This window comes from Phacochoerus africanus, chromosome 15, assembly GCF_016906955.1.
Source record: "Phacochoerus africanus isolate WHEZ1 chromosome 15, ROS_Pafr_v1, whole genome shotgun sequence".
NCBI classification, from domain to species: Eukaryota; Metazoa; Chordata; class Mammalia; order Artiodactyla; family Suidae; genus Phacochoerus; species Phacochoerus africanus.
This window is the reverse complement of record NC_062558.1, coordinates 108,196,105-108,217,446: the sequence shown is the minus strand read 5'-3', so window position 1 is coordinate 108,217,446 and position 21,342 is coordinate 108,196,105. Positions and strand designations below refer to the sequence as shown.

The following is a 21,342-nucleotide window of genomic DNA, read 5'->3' as shown; positions in this document are numbered from 1 at the left end:
CCTAGGTCTTTGGTCTTCATTTCCGTTGCCTTCCTAGCCTTCACCTTGGGGTGAATCATAACTGGACTGGTCTCCTGCGTTCTCCTCACCTCCCTTCCCCTGTGGCTTTGGTGCACGCAGTTTTTATCTGTCATTCTTTTTTCTCTACCAGCCTTTTCTCTTAGGTTCAGGGAGAAATTTGATTGGATGGATTGTCATCTCTAGAGTTTACAATTCAGTTTCCAATACCCTCTGGTGCAGCAGTAAATTCATTTCTTGATCTCCAGCTTAAATGGATCCATTTATGTTTTTTCTTCACAGCTGTCTTTTGGGGAGACATTGCCTTAGATGAAGAGGACCTGAAGTTATTTCACGTCGATAAGGCCCGTGACTGGATCAGGCAGTCAGGGGAGGAAATGGGACATGGCACAGGTAAGAGCTGCGCCCCCTCCAGCCCTGCCCTGGAGGGAAGGGTCCGGGATTCCAGCAGGGGTAGATGTGGACCACAGGTCATTGGTATTGGATCTGTCAGTCCCATGTCCATCGCCAGTGGAACTCCGGAGGGGTCACCCCTCCTTCTCCATTTCAGGCTGTAGAGCTGGAGCCACCAGGTTTGCTTACGCTTCTAAGAAAATCTTCGTGTGCCTCTTTATCCTAAGGTTCAACCTTGAGTTGAGACTTGAACTTCACAAAGGTTCTCACGACTCTGGCTTCAGGGTCTAGCATTTCCCAACTGGAGAGAATTTCTGGATGGGCTCCATTTAGGGCATGTCTGATGGTGATGCTGATAGCGATTAGCAGAGGCTTGCCCAGGGGATATCGTGCACTCACTTGGCCAATATCCCAGGCTAAAGTCCCCTGGACTGAGGCCGGGAAACACTGATGGGGCTTCAGACCTCGATTACTCTTCTCCCGCCCTCCTTCCTAGCCTTCACCTTGGGGTGATTCATAATTGGACTGGTCTCCTGTGTTCTCCTCACCTCCCTTCCCACTGGGCTCAGACCCCTCCCCTCTGTGGAATATACATTTGGAGAAGCAGCTTGGGAGGCTGAGCTGTAGGGGCTGATGGGCTATGTGGCTGATGGTGGCTTATTATTTGGTGACCAAGGCTCATGTGTGCCTGATGCTACACTGTCTCTGCTCCTGTCACCCCTCCACCCAGCCTCCCTTCCTTTCTCTTGAGGCTTCAAAAAATGTGTTAAGAACACTTAACATGAGATGAACCATCTTAATGAAATTTAAGCGTATAATACAGTATTATAAACTATAAAGCACGAGGTGGTCCAGTAGGTCCCTAGAACATTTGTCTTGCATAACTGATGTTTATACCCCTTTTTAAAACAACTACCATGGGTCTAATGCGCTAGTGCTGATGAGATAAAGAGGAATAAGTTGTGACCTCTGTCTTCCAGGAGCCCTTTCCTGCCAGGCAGATGGGTTTAGACCTGGACATGCTCGTTAGCATCTCCAAAGTTCAGCTTTCCTATCTGTAAAATAAGGATGAAACCAGCACTCACTCCACAGGGGGTTGGGAGGATGGACTCTGAAAGTATGGGGCTAACCTGATGCCTGGCACATGGCATGTTCTCAGGCAATGGCAGATCCTATCACTGAGGTGCCCCCAGTCCAGGGGAGTGAGGCAGAAATGTCAATAGATAAACTGTAATTCTTCATGGCAAGTACGACAATGCATCAAGAGCAGTGGGAAGAGGGAAGAGAGAGTAGAGAAGCCAACCCAAGTGGGACCAGAAGGGCATCATCGGAAGGGGCACTCTTGCCTTGTGTCTTGAAGGATGAGTAGGAGTTCTTTGGTGAAGAATCAAGAAAAGACATTTCCTATGTGAGAATTCAGTCCAGGACATGCCCAACAATTTGGAAGTGCTGTGTTCTTGGCCATGTATTCCTTTTTGTGAATGCCCAACCTTAGGCTGTGACCTTACATGGCCTTAATATACACTCAGAGAGTAACAGGTATCTGTCTCAGCACACTGATCAACATCAAATTTAAATAATTCAGTATCCCGTGAAAAACCATCGTGGAAAAGAATATGAAAAAGAATGTTTCATAATAATAATATGTGTAACTGAATCACTTTGCTGTACAGCAGAAATTAACACAACATCATAAATCAACTGTACTTCAAAAAATAAATTTAAAAGAGACATTTTAGGCAGAGGGGAAGTTATGTGCAAAGGCAAGGCATAGGAGAGGGGCTGTCTTGATTTGAGGAACAGAGGAAAGGTGTGGTCACTGCAGGGTGGCTCTTTGCAGGGCTGTAGGAGAGCAGTGTCCCAGGAGAAGCGGCCTGGGGTCGATGATGGAGGTGCTGTTGGCGGGGTGGGTAGGAATCTGCCTGCGATGGGAGGCCACTCCCGCAAAGCACTGTTGCCTGTTGCAGTAGGGGGCTGGGGCTCTCCCCCTGTGGGCCCCAGGGGTCCTGCCCAAGGTTTCTGAACAGGCATGTGACTTGCTCTTCGTTAACTTGGGGGAGCCTCGGTGGAGGGTGGAGTCCTCTCCCACTGTTCTCTGCAGCCCGCCAGCTGCTCTGAGGTCTCTGGCTTCCTGGATGGATGCATGGGCAGCCTCACTGTGCTGCTTGCTGGTGGTAATGGTGGGAGAGGATTGTCAGGCAGCCCCTTCCCCTCTGCTGATGGACTCGGCGGCATCCAAGAACACCCCCGAAGCCCCCCACCCACAAGGTGTCTCACAAGGCTCCAAGATTCCACTAGAATGAATTCACCAATTCTTCATTTCAGCATTGCCTGGCATGAAAGGCTCTGGGGTGGTCTGTATCCACTTGGGAAGGAAGGAGAAAAATATATTGTATCCTGCTTCTGGGTGTGGTCCCAATTCATTCATTCATTCACTCATTTAGTCCTTGAAGACTCCACTGAGTGTTCCCTTTGTGCCAGGTCTCGTGCCAAATCCCGAGTAGCTATAAACTGTCTTTTTCTTCTTAAGGACCCACCAGCTAGTGGAGGAGTTAGATGCAGACACCAAAGAGTGAAGAATTAGAGGTGAAGAATTAGGAAGGACAGTGGGAGTGGGGGCAGGGCACCAAGAAGAACTGGGGCCATTGTTAGGGGATAGACAGGAAGGCTTCCAAGAGGAGGGGTCCTGGGGAGGTGGAGGGGTTTTTTTTCCAGGTTAGGGAAGAAGGAGTCAGAGGCTAAGAGGAGGGCATTCCAGACAGACGGAGGGGTCCTTCTTGGGGTGAGAGAGGGACCCAAGAAAGGGGATGGCAGCTGAGGAAGTTACACGCTGTCTTCCTGTCCAATGGTTGGCTCCCTCTTTCTCTGCGGGGGCTGTGGGACTGTTCCCACAGTGGCTCATGGGGAGCATGAATAGCTGCAAGAACCAGACCAAGTCCTGGGCTCCAAGCTCCACACAGGATATAAGGATGAGGGGAAGGCCAGAGGGCAAAGGTTGTCAGGAGGTCAGGGGTCCCCATTGCCAGTGGCTGGGAAGAAGGAGGGGCAATCAGGCACTTTAGAGCTTCTTTTGGGTGTCTGGCTCCATGACTATTGCTTCTTCAGATTTGGAGGAGCCTCTCGAGTATGACAGGAAAAGCCTATTTGAATTTTATTTATTTTTTAATTTTTAGTTTGTGTTTTTAGGTCCACACCCGCTGCATATGGGGGTTCCCAGGCTAGGGGTCAAATTGGAGCTGTAGCTGCTGGCCTATGCCACAGCCACAGCGATGCCAGATCCGAGCTGCTTCTGTGACCTACACCACAGCTCACAGCAACACCGGATCCTTAACCCACCGACCAAGGCCAGGGATCAAGCCTGCGTCCTCATGGATACTAGTCAGATTTGTTTCCACTGAGCCACGATGGGAATGCCCCTATTTGAATTTTAAATGGAATTTTAGAATCCAAATTATTTTTCACACCATTAAATGAACTCTATCAAAAGCAAGTACCTCAGAGTTCTCTTCATGGCTCAGCAGTAATGAACCCAACTAGTATCCATGAGGACATGGGTGCAATCCCTGCCCTCGCTCAGTGGGTTAAGGATCTCTTGTTGCCGTGAGCTGTGGCGTGGGTCGCAGATGCAGCTTGGATCTGGCATTGGTATGGCTGTGGTGTAGACCAGAAGTTGCAGCTCCAATTTAAGCCCTAGCCTGGGAACTTCCACATGCAGTGGCCTTAAAAAACAAACAAAAAAGACACACACAAAAAAACCCCAAAAAACCCCCAAAAAAGAAACCCCTCTTCATAATTCTATCACTCCAACTAGCCATCCCTTTCCTCAGCCACATTCTTACCTGAAGGCCTAGAGAAGTTGACCTGATTGTAATCTCGGTGTGATTAAATTTTTTAACTTTCTTTTTCGCAATATTACTTCACTACTTAAAACTAGCGAGCCTCGCATATCTCAGACGTAGAGTATTGTGCTTTTACATGAGTCCGCATCACCCTAGGCACCACCCAGCCCAAGGTGTGAACATTTCCAGAACCCCGGAGACTCCCTGAGGCCCCCTCCCAGCCAGCGCCTGCCCCCAAGCAGCCACAAGTCTGACCTCTCTCTGCACAATTCATTTTACCTGCGTGAGTGCAGTTGTCCAGTATGTGGTGTCTGTGTCTCTCCCTTCGCTCAGCTTTGCCACTGTGAAACTCCCCCACGTTGCTGTGTGAAGCACCGGTTTGTTCTGTTTTCTTGTTGCGCTGAGTTCTCCTGTGTGCTTGGATCCTCGTTTATGCGTTCTTCTGTTGACTGACATTTGGGTGGTTTCTAGTTTTTGACCATGAAACTAAAGCTGCTGTTGGCATTCTGGTTTTTATCCTTCGGGGGATGCGAACACTCATCTCTTTAGGGCATGGATGTGCCCAGGAGTGGAATGGCAGGGTCTTAGGGAAAGCAGAAGTTGTTAGAAGATGCAGGAGTCCTCGTTGTGGCTCAGTGGTTAACCAATCCTACTAGGAATCGTGAGGTTGCAGGTTCAATCCCTGGCCTTGCTCAGTGGGTTAAGGATCCAGTGTTGCCATGAGCTGGGTGTAGGTCTCAGACGCTGCTCGGATCCCATGTTGCTATGGCTGTGGTGTAGGTCGGTGACTACAGCTCCGATTAGACCCCTAGCCTGGGAACCTCCATGTGCCGTGGGCGTGGCCCTAGAAAAGACAAAAAAAAAAAAAAAAGATGCAGTCAAATTTTCCCAGGTGGTCATAAAAGTTTCACTCTGCACAGGTACCAATTGCTCTGGAAAGCAAGAGGGATGACCCTGCAGGATCCAAGGAGTCCTTTGGATCTTGGTCTCTCCAGTTGGGGCGCTCACACCCTCTAGACCTGCACAGCAGTCTCTTGATGCCCAGACACCCCGACATATGCTCAGGTTGTTCCTACCAGCCATCCTCCTGCTACCCTTGGGGACCTGCCATGGCCCAGCATGGGGACCCAGTCTTGGCAAATGTGAGTGAGAGACCCCAGAGAGAGGCTGGGCCTTGGGCAGCCACCATACTAGCTGTATGCCCAGCTGCTGGAGAGGGGCCTGCCCAGAAGGTTGCCTTGAGGATGCTGCAGTGGAGGGAAGCCTAGCAGCGCTGCCTTCACCTCCCTCGTGGCGCTCTCCCAAGGCCGCCACGGTCATCCTCATAGCCCAAGGACCCTAGTACCTGTTTTCGCTGTCCTTCTCCCCTGTGAGCTGAGAAAGGGCAGAGAATATATTCGACTTCGGATCCCCCCAGAGGTGGCCTGGCACTTTGTATCTTGAAGGCACTGGCCAACATGGTTACAGAGGCGAGAAGGAAGAGGGGGTCTGGGCATGAGGCCTCTGAAACCTGTACCTTCCTGGTATTTCCATCTTCCCAAGCTTGAGATATTTTTTTCCAGTGTATTTTTATGGCAGGGTGATTTTTATCCTGATTACTCTTCTCTGAGGGCCAATAGTACTTTGCATCTATCTAAAATAGATATTTTATTTTCAGAATGGGAATATTTTAAATTGTTTTTGCTGATTAAACTAATAGTGCTGGTTGTTTAAAAAAAAAAAAAAAAAAAAAAAAGAGTCCAATAGCTTACAATCGTGGAAAGCAGAGAGTGAAAATCCCCTTTTATCCGCCCCAGTGGTCCCCTGTCAAGATCTGTTTGCTGAATCCCTTCCAGCCTTACTGTGCTCAGGCCATGTGCGTACAGATATTTTTTTAATGTAAGAGGAATTTTTGTTAATACCCTCTTGTATCACCTGCGTCTTTAGCACCACATCATGGGCATCTTTTCATGCAGTACTTTGTGGTCTATCACATTTAATGTACAGCTCTGCCACCGTTTATCAAACCGATCCATACAGATGGGCATAAAGGTGGTTCCCTTCCCCTTTCTTTTCCCCCTGAAATGTTTTTTTCTGTTAGAAAGATTGCTGCTGTGAACAACATCGTGCATAGGTCTTTAAACAGTTGCTTTGACTGAAAAAAATAAAAAGGAACCACACCTTTATCCGCTTTTTGTGCTTCCAAATGTGTGAAAAGATGTATTCTTAGATATTGGTTGTCTCATTTCCAAGCTTTTGTAATTGCCACTGCTTTTTTTTTTTTTGGTGGGGGGGCGGTGGGAAGAGGGCTAAATGCCTGGAGGGGGATGGGCTGTCATGCAGCCCCAGAAACCTCCTTTCCCTGGTGTATCGTGTGAACTTGGAGCTGCTTTCCTGGTTGCCGAATGAAACGATGTCCCTGCCCTGGAAGGAACTTCGTTGGCCTCATTTCCTAGATGTGCCCAATGTCCCCAGTTCAGGCAGCGGCAGAACCAGGACTAGAACTTGGGTTTCCCATCTCCCAGGCTGTGTCCTCCATTGTCCCCCCCGCCCCCGGCCCCTGCCCCGCTTCCACCATGTTGCCACTTGAATGGAGAACAGCAGAGGTGCATTAGTCATTCCTTTGCTGGAAATGGGAATGTAGGCTGGAGTCTTCTGGATGAGAAAGTGAACAAAGATCTGGTGCTGAGGTTGGTTTGAGAGCCCACTCAGGGTGCTATGCTGGCTGAAAGATAGCCACTGAGGGCTCTGGGACCCCCAGTCAGGAGCACCCTGGCTGCTCACTTAGGGCCCCAGGCTTGTGATGATTCGTTCCAGTCGGCCTCCCTACCCCTAGTCTCTGCTTCCCCATCCCGCTCCGGGGTCTGACCTTGCAAGCATTGTGCTGCGTTGAATAGGGTGCCCCCTACCCCCCAAAATTTATGTCTACCTGGAACCTCAGAATAGGACTTCATTTGGAAATAGAGTCTTTGCAGATCTAACTGTTAAGGCTCTTGAGATCATCTTGGACCCCAGATCCAATGACTGGAGTCCTTATAAGAAGAGGAGAGGACATAGAGAGACACAGAGAAGGCACATGAAGAGGGAGGCAGAGACTGGAGAGATGCAGCTACAAGCCAAGGAATGCCAGGGATTGCTTGGAGCTGCCACGAGCTCAGAAGAGGCGAGGAAGGATTCTTCCCTGGAGCCTGAAGAGGGAGCACGGCCCTGCCAACACCTGGACTTCAGACTTCGGGACTTCAGAACTGGCAGAATAGGTTTCTGCCGTTTGTGGAAACTTGTTATGGCAGGCCTGGGAAACTAATACAGCTCTGCTCCCTAAAGCCTTTCCATCGCTCCCTAACAGCTATCAGGAACATTTCTTTCTGCCCCCCAAGGCCCGCCACACTTTTCCCCCAACCTACATACCCGGCTTCCTTCCCTCTCCCCATCCTGCAGCCAAACACAATGCCGTTGTGTCCGTACAGACCCCGAGTGCCCTTCCTTCCAGCCTTCTGTTCCAGTTCTGCCCTCCGCTCCAAGACCCCAATCTATAGAAAAAGAGGTGAAGGTCCAGGGACACCCAGAGACTCACCCAGGGCCCTATGGCTGGCAGGCTTCATGGCACCTCTTTACTCAGCACAGCTGCCGGCTTGGGAGGCCACCTAGGTTGGACTAACCTTATTTCGTACTTGGGACCAGGAGAGCGCTATGCCCCCCATTCCCCAGCCGTGAGAGCTGCCAGAGGAAGTGGCAGCAGCCTTTGAGATGTGTGTAGGGGCTAGGAGGCAAGAGCCCATTCTTCAGGGAGAGACAGTCCTTCTGTGTGCATTTTATTTGCAGTGAGAAGAATGGGAGTTGTGGGCAGGCATGGGCCAAGCTGTTCTATGAATGGGGCCCTTGAATTAACATTGCAGAGTTTCCTAAAGCTGCTAATCGGATTAGCTGTGTAGTGAAGGAAGTACTTAGCGGGACACACACACTCTCGATCCTCCTGCATCCTCTCCGATGTGAAGGTGCCGAACCTGACAGCCCCATTTCCAAGTTCAGGGAAACCCCATCTCCTAACCACACAAGATGTGGAGGAAAGGCCTATAGAGTTTGATGTTTTGGGATTTTTTTTTTTTTTTTTTTCCCTGTGCTGTGTTGGATCACAGTTCCCAGACCAGGGATGAACCCAGACTGCAGAGGTGAAAGCGCTCAGTCCTGACTACTAGATCACTAGGAAACTCCCTGTTTTGGACTTTTTGTTTGTTTGTTTTCTTCCCTAAAGGGTCTAGCAAGCCATGTTGAACATTCATTCTTATCTTTGCAAACGTCTGGAAACGTGGATAGGAAATCTCATCTTGCCGTTATCTCCATCCGGGTAATGGATCCGATTTCTTGCTCTCTGTAATGAAGACTCTGAAAGGGGAAATGGTTTTAATTACTTACTGGCTCTGATGGAAGCTGGTGTTTCCCGCCTTGTCTATTCTGAGCCACTGGGCTATTTAAGAAACCAAAAACTAAAAAAAAAACAGAGCACAGCGGAAACAAATCAGACTAGCAACCATGAGGTTGTGGGTTTGATCCCTGACCTCGCTCAGTGGGTTAAGGATCCCGAGTTGCTGTGGCTGTGGCATAGGCCGGCGGTTACAGCTCTGATTAGACCCCTAGCCTGGGAACCTCCACATGCTGCGGGTGTGGCCCTATAAAGACAAAAGACAAAAAAATAAATAAAATAAAAACAAAAATAAAAAATAAGAAAATAAAATCAAAAATCAAATAAACCATACTTGCCCTAAATTCTCAGCTTCTGAACTCCTGCCGTCTGTGTAGAGGGTAAGCCTAACAGTTTGGGCATTTGAGTTTAAAATAATAAAATGAGTGCGAGAGAGTCGAAGACATAAGATTGGATCACTTGCCTCCTCTCCCTGGGCCTCATCACTCAGAGGTGGACCCCACAGAGCCTTCAACCCCTTACTTCCTTTCCTACTCTCTCTGAGACTTGGAGGGGCATGTGCCAAGGGGCTAATTTTAGGCGTAAAAGGTTAATGCATACCCATGAGAGATCCACATGTGCTGCATGGGTTCCTGGGTTCCACCTTCCAAAGCTGGAGGGTCTAAAAGAGACCCAGCATATCTCTGTCCCCATTATTTTCAGCTTTGAAGCCTTCGAGAGAACTTGTGGGTGGGGCTGCTCATCGACAGGCAATGGTTTTTCTGGCTCTGCTCCCGTGGAGACATTCCCCAAGCTTTGTAGACACGGCTTCCCCTTTTCATTAATTGTCTTTATTGGCGATGGGAGTCCTGCTGACTGACCACTGTCTGGGAATGACGTGGGGCTAGTGGGGGCTCCCTGTGACATCTTGTAGAAGAGACTGTGTCCTGATCTTACGGAGGAGCACCAGCTTAGACTTGCTGGGGAAGCTCATTGGGCTCAAGGCTGTCCTCTCTCACATTGTGCAATGCTGAGTACCACCTCGGTGAGATGTGGTGGCCTCTGCTGCTGGGGCCACTGGCTCAGAGAGCAGGAGAGGAACCAGGAGCTGTCAGGGAGCATCCTCACTCATCCTTTTCACTGTCTTCTCAAGAGCTTTGGAATAAGGTCCCGGGAACTTCTCTTCTCTATGTATATTGTACTTGACATTTTGTGGTTCCCAGACAGACCCTGCTGAGAGTCTGAGGAATCTTTTCAGCACTTCTCTGAGGAAAAGGTACCTTCACAATTTTGCTTGCAATTTCAAGAAGTTTACTCCAGGGATCCCAAGTTATGAAACTCTGGTCCGTGGTCCCCCTTTTCTGTCTCTTTCTTCCCTGTTGGAAGTGTTCTTCTCATCCTGGTCCTGTAGCGCTGCAGGGCAGAAAGGCACAGATGTTGGGGTCAGGCAGGCCTCTCTGGCTCTTTATGGATTAACTGCGAGAGTTCGGATGAATCCTTCCTTATTTGTGAAGTGGGATATTAACATCTCTCTTGCAGGGGGCATTGGGAAGTGTGATAGGTACAGCACTTATCCCAGAGTGTGACACGTGCTAGGTGCTCAGCAAATAGTAGCCACATGGCCGCTGGCCACTGCCTTCTTGTCTCGACGCCCCGTCTCTATGCCCCTGACTTCACACTCAGTACTCTGCCTACACCCTCTGGGGTCTCTGGCACTGGGCCTGCACCAGTGCGATCTGATTGGATCCTTGGATTTAGGTCCCAACAGCACAGGGAGAATCTCTATCCAACCCCAACAGAAAGCTTTCCCTAGTCTTCCTGAGTCCCATCCCTGGGTCATGAAGTTGGCCAGAGATCTGAGAATCGATTAGGTGCTGGTTCTTCATCGATGTAACAACAAAAAGAATAATAACAACTACCATTTGTTGTGTGTTAATTATGTCCTTTCTTTTTTTCCTTTTCGGCTGCCCCACGGCATATGGAGTTCCTGGACCAGGGATCAGATCCGAGCAACACTAGATTCTTAACCCACTGTGCCGGGCCGGGGATCGAACCTGCACCCCAGTGCTCCAGAGACTCCAGGGATCCCATTGCACCACAGCAGGAACTCCTAATTCTGTCCTAAGTGATCTCATTTAATTTTCACACAACAGCTCTATGTCACAAGTCCTGTTAATATCTATAGATGTGAAAGCTAATGTTCAGAAATTTGTGTGATCTGTCTTTGATCACATAACTAATTATTGGCAGAACTAAAATAGGGCTTAACTCTGAATAATATCAAAGGCTGTTTTAGCCTCCATACTCCATTGCTGCTAGAAAGAGCTGCGGGCATCACCACGCACCCCTTCTCCCTGAGCTGTGAAGACTTGGTCTCCCTACCACTGCCTTTGAGAGAGGATCAAAAAAGATGAGAACTCATTCCTCAGGCTTATGGGGCCACACCACAACTTCCTCTCTGTTATCTCTGGTTGCCATTCAGGGTGCGCCTTGCTGCATCCACCAGACTGACAACAGCTGTGGCTTGTCTTTGGTCTCAGCCCTCTCTCTTTAGTTCCAGCATCAGTCTGGGCACTGGGATAGTGCCAGACAAACCAACCCCCTGTGAGTTACGGATGGGGCCACGAGCCTCAAGAGGCATGATGGCCTCCTTGCTTCTCTGCTTCCCCAGGCCCGTTTGCATCAGGACTGTTTGAATGTGTGATGCCCAGAGTGGGAGCCAGCGATGAAAGAAGGGCTCGTGCTCAGAGGTGGTGCCCTCGGGGGCTGGGTCAGCCCAGATCACCTTGCAGGAAGTGTCTGAAAAGGGCATCCTTTGGCCACATGGATAATGGTTTCTTTACTGAGCCCTTCGTACCTATCCCCAGCTGTGGCCCTTAGGTCTTTTCCAAGCCAGAGAGGGCATCACCAGCCTCCCTGCTCACTCCTCCAGGCCCCTCTCAGCCCTTTTCTTTGAAGACCTGCGTCCACCCCCTCCCCCAGCTAATGGCTCCGTTTCACCCCTGCCCCTCCCTTGAGAATTAGCCTGGGCTCCCATGGTCTAGAACTTGGTCTTTATGGCTGCGCTTCCACTTTGGCATGCCCTACACTTTCCTTATGTCTGCCTCGCAGCTCTGCTGACTCTCTCACACCATCTGCTGGATCAGAACCCCTTTCCCCCTCTCGTCCTCCTCTCCCTCTTTCCTCCCTTCAAGCAACAGATGCTATTTGGGGACCTCTTCTGTGCCGAGCACCAAGGATGCAGCAGTACCCACTTTCTCCTCTGCCCTCAAGGAGGTGGAGTTTTTTTTTTTTTTTAATTTAATTTTTTTTTTCCTGTTGTACAGCGTGGGAATCAAGTTACTCTTACATGTATACATTTTTTCCCCACCTTTTGTTCCGTTGCAGTATGAGTATCTAGACATAGTTCTCAATGCTACTCAGCAGGATCTCCTTGTAAATCTATTCTAAGTTGTAACTGTTAACCCCAAGCTCCCGATCCCTCCCACTCCCTCCCTCTCCTGTAGGGCAGCCACAAGTCTATTCTCCAAGTTCATGATTTTCTTTTCTGTGGAGATGTTCATTTGTGCTGTATATTAGATTCCTGTTATAAGTGATATCATATGGTATTTGTCTTTCTCTTTCTGAGTCATTTCACTCAGTATGAGAGTCTCTAGTTCCATCCATGTTGCTGCAAATGGCATTATTTCGTTTCTTTTTATGGCTGAGTAATATTCCATTGTGTATATATACTGCATCTTCCTTAATCCAGTCATCTGTCGATGGACATTTGGGTTGTTTCCATGTCTTGGCTATTGTGAATAGTGCTGCAATGAACATGCGGGTGCACGTGTCTCTTTTAAGTAGAGTTTTGTCCGGATAGATGCCCAAGAGTGGGATTGCGGGGTCATATGGAAGTTTTATGTATCGATTTCTAAGGTATCTCCAAACTGTTCTCCAGGAGGTGGAGTTTTAATGATGGACGTGATTATGGTCAGGCTTGGAGGACTGGAGGAATGAGACAAGCTGTGGTGGGGGAGGACCTGGGGCCAAAAGACCCCCAAGGGGCACCACCAACCTCCCAGAGGAAGTGTGGTCCCATGGATGGCACTCATGCCTGGAGCTAAGACCCCAGGGGACCCCGGGCAGGCCTTAGGGTTGGCATCCACCCTGGGGCATAGGACCTGATGGGAAGCAAAGCAGGGCCACGGAAGCAGGAATGTTCATGTGAGGGCAGAGACCCAGGCAAGCAGCATCTGAGAGGCCTTAATAGAACCCACAGAGAGTTCCAGTTCTATGCTGGGGGCTCAGAAGAGCAAGGCAAGGAGCCCTTGAGAACAACAAGGTAGAAACTTGGCCTGAGAAAATAAAATGGGGACAAGGGGCAGAAGTTAAGCAGAATCCCACATATCAAAATCGGGGCCAAAGGTAATGTGCTGCTGAGACCTTCGAGTACTGAGTCCAAACTCCTTAAATCCCCCCCAGCCACAACCAGCACAGGCTCAGTGCACAGGCAGCAGTCAGCAGCTGGGAGAAGAGGGCTGGGGTGCAGGAACCGGGCAAGGCCTGGCAGTTATTCCACCCGTAAAGTTTTCAGTTTAGTAGATGAGTTGAGATGATAAAGAGGCATCTGATAAAGGCACATCTGCTCTTTGGGAAGAAAAAAAGAATGCAACATAAGGATTCTATCATCTCCTTCCCTGGGGCCTCATTCAGAGACTGACTTATACCTTGGATTGAAGCCAGAGTTCACTGCGGACTTGAAGTGTTGGGAAAAGTTAATTCACCTTTAGGTTGATTTTATGATGACTGCGTTTGTCAGAATTTGGAGAAACTGGGCTGGGAGTCCACTTGGAATCACAACGAACGGAATGCAGAGCCAGGTGGGGGAGGGGGCACCCTTGGGCACCCATCCAGTGAGCCGTCCTCCCAGGCCCCCTCATGGCCCGGAATCTGGGAGCCTGAGTCAAAATTGGGAGATTAGCTTGAAAAACCAGGATGAATGAGAATTTGGCCTCTGACATTCTAGGCAAGGTTCTTTCAGTCTTTTTGTGTTTGTGTGTCTTTTGAAGGCCACACCTGTGGCATATGGAGGTTCCCAGGCTAGGGGTGCAATCAGAGCTGTAGCCACAGGCCTACACCACAGCCACAGCAATGCCAGATCTGAGCCTTATCTGCAACCTACACCACAGCTCACGGCAATGCCGGATCCTTAACCCACTGAGTGAGGCCATGGATTGAACCCAAGTCTTCAGGGGTACTAGTCAGATTCATTTGCATTGGGCCACAACAGGAACTCTAAGGCTCTTTCAGTTTTGAGATATAGACTCCCACTCAAGATAGCTCAATACAAGAATTTATTTAAGAATATATTCTCAGAGCTCCTGTTGTGGCTCAGTGGTAACGAACCTGACTAACATCCGTGAGGACACAGGTTCGATCCCTGGCCCCGCTCAGTGGGTTAAGGATCCGGTGTTGCCATGAGCTGGTAGGTCACAGACACAGCTAGGATCTTGGCATTGCTGTGGCTTGCAATTAGACCCCTAGCCTAGGAACTTCTTCCGTATGCCGCAAATGTGGTCCAAAAAAAAAAAAAAAAAAAGACAGAAGCAGAAGAGCTGACCTTTGGGGGACTTGAGTAGAAATTGGAGAGAAAAGAACAGGCTGGCTTCTAGTTTCAGGGGCCACAGAGTGTCTTATTTGTGCTTTTTCCCCTCGTGCACCTGACCCATCATGGCCACCGTGCCGGAGTTTGCATCGTGATGATCCCTCTGGATGCTTATGGTTCCCACCTCTGTAGGGGTACTGGGGACGCTCTAAGAGTGGAAGACATCTCCAGGGGAAGGAGTATAAAGCGAGCTGCTCAGTATAAAGCGAGCTGCTCAGTGCCCCAGGAAGGTGGGAGGAAGAAACAAAGTAGTGAAGGAAGTGGGTGGCACGTCTGTGTCTGTGGCTCAAGAGAGGAATGAAGGATGGACTTTGCGGGGATGATGGAGGAGCAAAACGACCCCCAGGTGTGGAGATGTGGAGGCAGCTCCCTTTGGAGTTAACGTGGTCTCGGGGCCAAGCCTGGTGACCTCACACCGACGTTGGCCATTTATGTTATTTTCATGGGAAAATATTTTAGGAGTTCCCATCTGCCATCTTAATATGTGGAATTGGGGACACGGCCTCCTGGGAGCTGTGGATGGCTTGTCTCAGGTGAGGACCGAACCCTCGCCTCTCAGTGCAGGCCGACAGAATGATCCCTCACCTCCCCCATCTCACGCTTTGGTTCTTCTTAATCTGAGTCTGTTTTCATGGTCTGCTGATTGTGTGTGTTTTGTATTTATCGAATGGAATCTCTGTTTTCTGTTCTTAATTTAAAGAGGAATTGATCTCCAAGGCAGAAGGAAATGAAATAAGTCAGGGTGTGGAAGATTGTTTACATCGAAGCCACTGACACTAGAGCCATCAACTGGAGGGCAGCACAAAAAAAAAAAAAGGTTTTAGGTATGGTTTAAGAGCACCCTGTGGCTGAATCCTTTTTGAGAAAATAAAGGATGTTTTTATCCAGTAAGTTATTACCCCTTAAACTTTTTTAACATAGCATTTTTGGTTTCCTTACACCTTTGCTCTTGTTTTTCTTGGCCTCTTTTGGATGTGTGCATTTTGGATGTCTGACCTTTGCTTCCAATGCATTACTACTCAAGCAATTTTTTTTTTTTTTTTTTTACTGGGCACGATAATGAAATAAATTGTTTTCAAACAAAACCTGTGCCCCAACCTTTCAGTTACCCACTGCAGGTGTGTCAGTTCACCTCAGGGGACCTCCTTACCTATAGAACAGAGAGGGATGGACTTTAATCTTCCTAAGGGCCTGGAATGAGGTTTCAGTTATTTTGCCAAAGATAATCAATGTGTAGTGTCTGCCCTCTGCGTGGCTGATTAGACAGTCTTGTCTTCAGCTCCCCCTTCATGGGATGCCTCGTGGACCTTTTGAACAGTCTGCTTAAATTGCACCTAAACTGAGACCCGCCAGTCGGCTCCCATAGGTGTCGGCAGCAATGTGGCTGTAGCCTCCCTTTGTCCCATCTTCGAAAACAACAATGGGCTGGAGAGAAAAGGTTGAGAAAGGTCATATTGCCTCCCACCACCAGAGCCACGTGAAGGATGGAGACACTGGGTACCAGTAACAAGGGGGCTAGACTGGGAGAGCCGGAGATGCAGCTTGAGGGATGGCAGGTGGCACTGCGGTGCAAGTTTGGTATGAAGGTTGTCCCCATCATGCTAACCTGTGGCTGAAATACAGAATGCCCAGACAAAGTCACATTACTTCTGGGACTTTGTACACTGAGGTCTGCAGGTCATTATTTCTGGTTTTCAAGGAAGCCCAGAGAGAGGAGGTGATGATGGTGGTGGAGTGGCCAGTGGAATCTCATCCTGCGTTCTGGTCATCTTCTTTCTCTTGGGGTCTTTTAATGAGACTGTTGCCCACAATACAGAGTGAGAAAAGCCCCAGCTGGCCTTGCCGCTGAGCCTCTGAACTTTATCCGCCCATATCTTTCTCCTGCTGCTCCTTGCTTCTGCTTCCCAGGCTCTCCATGAGCCTGCATCCCTGGATCTGGCTGCATCACCCGAGGAACTCCTGTCTCCCTGACCTGGGCACCCCCTAGAGGCACGGCTTTCCCATTGACTCTGCAGCCCAGAGTCCTAAGTGGCCAGCCCACTAGCCAAATCTGGTCTGCAGATGTGTTTTGTTTGTTTTGTAGTGCTTAAAACATTTTTTTTCATTTACTGCCAAAATTTAAAAATCAGATTTCTCATAAAAACTCAGAACTCTGGCTTCTCCGGAAAGTTGGAAGATCTGTCTACGCTGGTCCAGCAATCCCACATGGCAGCAATCAACAGAGTTGTGCAATGACGGGTTGGATTCTGGAGGAGCAGGTGCTCTGCGGTTTACCACAGACCCCACTACTCCCTATGCATCTTTCGCGCTGACCTCTTTCACACAGATTATTGCCTGCCTGGGGCCCCAACGCTAGGCATTGGTGGGTGCATATTGCACCAGTAGGTAAGGGACAACATCCTTGGGCCCTAATGCAGGCCCCACGACCCTGCCCAGAATGCTTTCTCTTCTCCATCAAGGGAGGAAGGTCCTAAGCTTCAACGACTGCCTGGTAGTCTGGAAGATCCTTCTCATGGATCCTCTTTAATTCTTTTCTTTGTACTTTCCATCTCTGCCCCTTTTGCAACACAGCATGGCCTATCCCAGACTCTGGGTGACACTGAGCAGGAAATGCAAAACAGGCCAACAAGACAGTGTCTGGCAGCAGGGGGATTAATGGCCCAGCACATGCGTTGGCTGTAGAACAGGTTCTTTCTGCTCCAGTGACTCAGTGGGATGGGACCATGAATAGGTATCAACCTCTCTGAAACAAAGAGGTCATTCCACTCACTGATACATAACGCCATCACCCAGAGAAACGCTAGTCACCTTGACCTCTATTTGCCTATTCTTCTCTTAAAGGTGATGTCACTGCTCTGCACTCCTCTTTAACCTGAGCTGAATTCTGTCCCAAAAGTTCAAAGACAGGACACAGAACTCTGTAGTTCTCTTCTTGCTTCTCTCCTCCAGTTCCCTGCGGTGGGCTTGGGCTTCCTTTCTTTGGTTCCTAAGTTCCTTGCTACTCTTTCTGATGAATGGGATTTGCCCTTTGAGACACCTGTAAATCTCTATGGGTCATTTGATCATCTGTGCAAAGTCCCTGTGATAAAATCTTTGTAAGATGTTCTATGAGCACAAATATGTATCTCTTCTGAAGAACATTTTACCAGGCAGTGAGAAAGTCTCAGCCCCCTTGGGTGTAAGTAACCCTTCATTGTCTGGGGTTTACCTTCCTTCTCTGCTCTTGTCAAATGCCAAGGGACAGAGCAACGAGGCAAGGAGCAAGGGCAGGGGGTTAGACCCCCCCAGTTCTGTGACATACCAGCTGGTGACCAAGATCAAGTGCTTTAATCTCCTTGAGCCTCAGTTTCCTCATCTGTAAAATGGGGGCAACTAATAATACCTTCCGTCACACAGGGCAGTGAGAATACATGCAACTGAGATCATACATGCGAGCAGTAGTCACATCTATTCAGTCCAATTCAAATGGACATATTCGTTAAGCATCCGCCATGAAACCACACATTGGAAATAGGCAGGATGTTGTCTCTGTCCTCAAGGAGTTAAGTGTCTTGTAGGGACAACAGACTTGGTCCACAAATAACTGCACTCCGGGCATGGAATGATCAGAGCCAGGAGCTCCTTGAGCAGAGGGACTATGTCTGATCTGTTTTTCTATCGCTGGCACCTAGCACAGTGCCTGGCACAGAGAGGTGCCCTATAGAAGGGTGCTGAATGAGGGAATGAATGAGCGGATGATGATGAGTAAAGGGCCATAAGGGGCTGTAAGTGAAGCACAGAGGCAGGGGGATGGCTTCAGGGAAGAGGCTGAGCTGGTCCTGGAAGGATTTTGTGTGTGTGTGTGTGAAATCATATATCTGGGGGGCTTTTTAATTTATTGGAGTGAATTTGACTTACAATATTGTATTAGTTTCAGGTGTACAGCAAAATGAATCAGTTATATACATATAATATATATATATATCCATCCTTTTTCCCCCATATAGGTTATTACAAACTATTAAGTAGATTTTCCTGGGCTATACAGTCGGTTCTGTTAATCCTCTATTTTATACATTAGTGTGTATGTGTTCTTCCCACCCTCCCAATTCTCCCCCCGCCCCAAGGGTTTCACCTATGGTAACTGTAAGATGGGTTTTGAAATCTGCCAGCTTGTTTCTATTTTATAAATAAGTTCTTTTGTCTCGTGTTTTATTAGATTCCACGTACAAGTGATATCATAGCAATTTGTCTTTCTTTGTCTGACTTACTTCACTCAGTATGATAATCTCTAGGTCCATCCATGTTGCTGCATATGGCATTATTTCATTATAAATTTGTGTTTTTTAAGCCCGTAAGTTTGAGATCATTTGTTACAGCAGCAACAGGAAACTAATACGTGCCTTCCCATCACCAGGAAGTAAGTGCTTCTGGTAGCTCCGCAAATCATTGCTGCCCTCAAGGGAACTTGCCCAGCTTTTTAAAAATGTTTGAATTATTTTTATTGTAGTTGATTTGCAATGTTCTGCCCATTTCTGCTATACAGCAGCATGACCCGGTTATACGTGTATATACATTTCCTGGAAGGATTTTGATTTGGGCTGCTGTGGGGAGGGCATTGCAGGGGGAAGGCAGAGCCTGAACAGAGTCATGGAGGTGTGAGCTTGGCAGTGAGAACTGAGCCGTTCAGACTGGTTGGCAGGCCCGTGAGAGGGTGAGATGGGAGGGAGAGAAGAGAAGCTGGAAAGGTGTGTTGGGATCAGACTCCAGAGGACTTGGGCTGAGGACTTGGACTCCCCTCCGTGGGCCCTCCTCCCCCGCCTCAGTGCCCCCAAGGCCCTTGCCCACCCTTCTTCCCTTCCCTCAAACTCAGCCAACAAGCCCCTTCCCGGAAGGGCCCTGAAAGCCCAGATGGCTTCCTCTTTCTCTCGGACTGGACTGCAGGTTGCATGAATGATCATGTATCTGTGCCCTCCCAGGGCCCAGTCCTGTGAGAGGCACATTTTAGATACTGACCAGATTTGCTGAATAAATGACTCTTCACAAAATGAAAATTCCACATCCACCCAACTCAGCATCATTGCTACCATTAATCTCTTTATTTTACCACTTTGATTGTTGGGAAAAGGTACCTTAATTTTGCTTCTATTTTCATTTCTCGGGGGAAACTTCTTTATATAATTACGTACTAATTAGACTTTCATTCTACAACATGTTCACCGATTTCCTTTATCCAGTGTCTGTCAGATACAAAGTTGCTCTCATTGATTTGCATTAGCTGCTGAATGTAATATGGACAGTAACCATTTGTTCTCTTCAAGGCAGGTATTTTCCCTTATATGGATGATTTGTTTTCATTTTAGGGGGGTTCGTTTTTCCGACATACAAATGCTTTAAAGTTTTTGAAGTTAAATATATCAAGTCAAATTTCTTTTCCTCATACTTCTAAATGTGTCAAATTATTCCTACAACAGCTTTGGGAAGTAACATGTTTAAAAAATTTTTTTTGTGGTTTGTTTATATGTATACTTTCAGTCCACTTGGATTTTCAGGGGGTATCCCTCCCCTAACTTCTGAATAATAATCTCAACCCCATCTAATTCATGTTCTTTCCGCATCTCTCCTTTATCACATAGTGAGTATTTTTATATGTAGTATTAGCATTTATGGTCCATTCATCTGTGTCTTTTCATGTTAATTTCTTTCTATGTTTTACTATTTGGTGATAATCCCTCCTCATGGCCCTTGCTTTTCATTTTAGATTTTTTTTTTTTTTTTGACCCCACCTGTGGCATGTGGCATTTCCTGGGCCAGGGTTTGAACCTGAGCCACAGCAGCAACAACTCTGGATCCTTAACCACTAGGCCACTGGGAGATGCTAGAAAATTCTCAAAGAGTCTCACTTGGTTATTCTCCTACGAGAATTTGTGGATCACTTCTCCACGAAAATCTATGGGGATCCCAACAAAATCCTCCTGAATTTGGATCATGAATTACATTAAACTTACAACTTCATTTGGAGAAACTGACACATTTGTAGTATTTGCTCAGTTCATCCAGGAACACAGAATGTCTTGTCTTTACGTACTACTGTTTTTATAAACTTCAATAAAAATGTATAATTCTCCTCTTGCAGTTATCTACACTTCCCGTTAGAAGTTTTTTTTTTTTTTTTTTCCTTTTTAGGGCATATGGAGGTTCCCAGGCTAGGGGTCTAACCAGAGCTACAGCTGCCTGCCTCCACCACAGCTACAGCCACGTGAGATCCAAGCCACGTCTGTGACCTACACCACAGCTCATGGCAACGCCCGATCCTTAACCCACTGAGCAAGGCCAGGGATTGAACCTGCAACCTCATGGTTCCTAGTTGGATCTGTTTCCACTGCTCCACGACGGGAACTCCATTCCCATTAAAAATTATCCCGAGTCTCTTATGTTGACTCTTCTGAATGGGCCCTCTGAAATTTTCTCCTTTTTGGCATATGTCAACTTGAAGGATGGGCAAGAGGGTCCCTTTACCACGTCTCAGAGCTAAGTAAGGCGGCCCCTCCATTTCCCTTCTCATATCTAGCTGGGTACCGAGTTACATTCATCCCACCACCTAAGTAGCTCTCTTCAGCACCCTTCTCTCCATCCCCACAGGATGTCATTCTCTGGGATGCCATCGCTTCTTGCCTGGGGACAAACATTGATACCTGTTGTAGCCTCCCATCCTGCAACCTCCCTTTCCCAGGCCCCTCCCACCAGTGGCTGCCTCCTGTATGTTGGAGTACTGTCCCTGCCCTGGGGACACATCCGTGAAGAAGATGGAGCTGGCTTTTCAGAGAGTGTCAGGGAGGCAGGCAATAAACATGTAAGCAAATAAATGAGATCATTGCTGGTAATGCTCGGTGATGCCCAAAGGAAATAAATGTGCTAATAGTAATAATGCTAACTCAACCAGTGCTGATGAGGGCCAGGCATGAGTCTCTGGCTTGAATGTATCATCTCTCTTAATCTTCCTAACAACCCTGAGGTGAATACACTCATCCTCATTTTATGGATGAGGAAAATGAAACATAAAGAGGTTAAGTGACTTAAGATCACAC

The 21,342-nt window shown here is 48.1% G+C and overlaps 1 protein-coding gene across 1 annotated transcript in view; it reads left to right on the top strand.

Annotated features, from left to right (window-relative positions):
* The window catches only part of TLL2 (tolloid like 2), a 148,383-nt gene that overhangs the window by 36,219 nt on the left and 90,822 nt on the right, over nt 1-21,342 (top strand). The window contains exon 2 of the mRNA XM_047761818.1: nt 301-411. Coding sequence (XP_047617774.1) covers nt 301-411 — 111 coding nt within the window. The remainder of the gene's footprint in view (nt 1-300; nt 412-21,342) is intronic.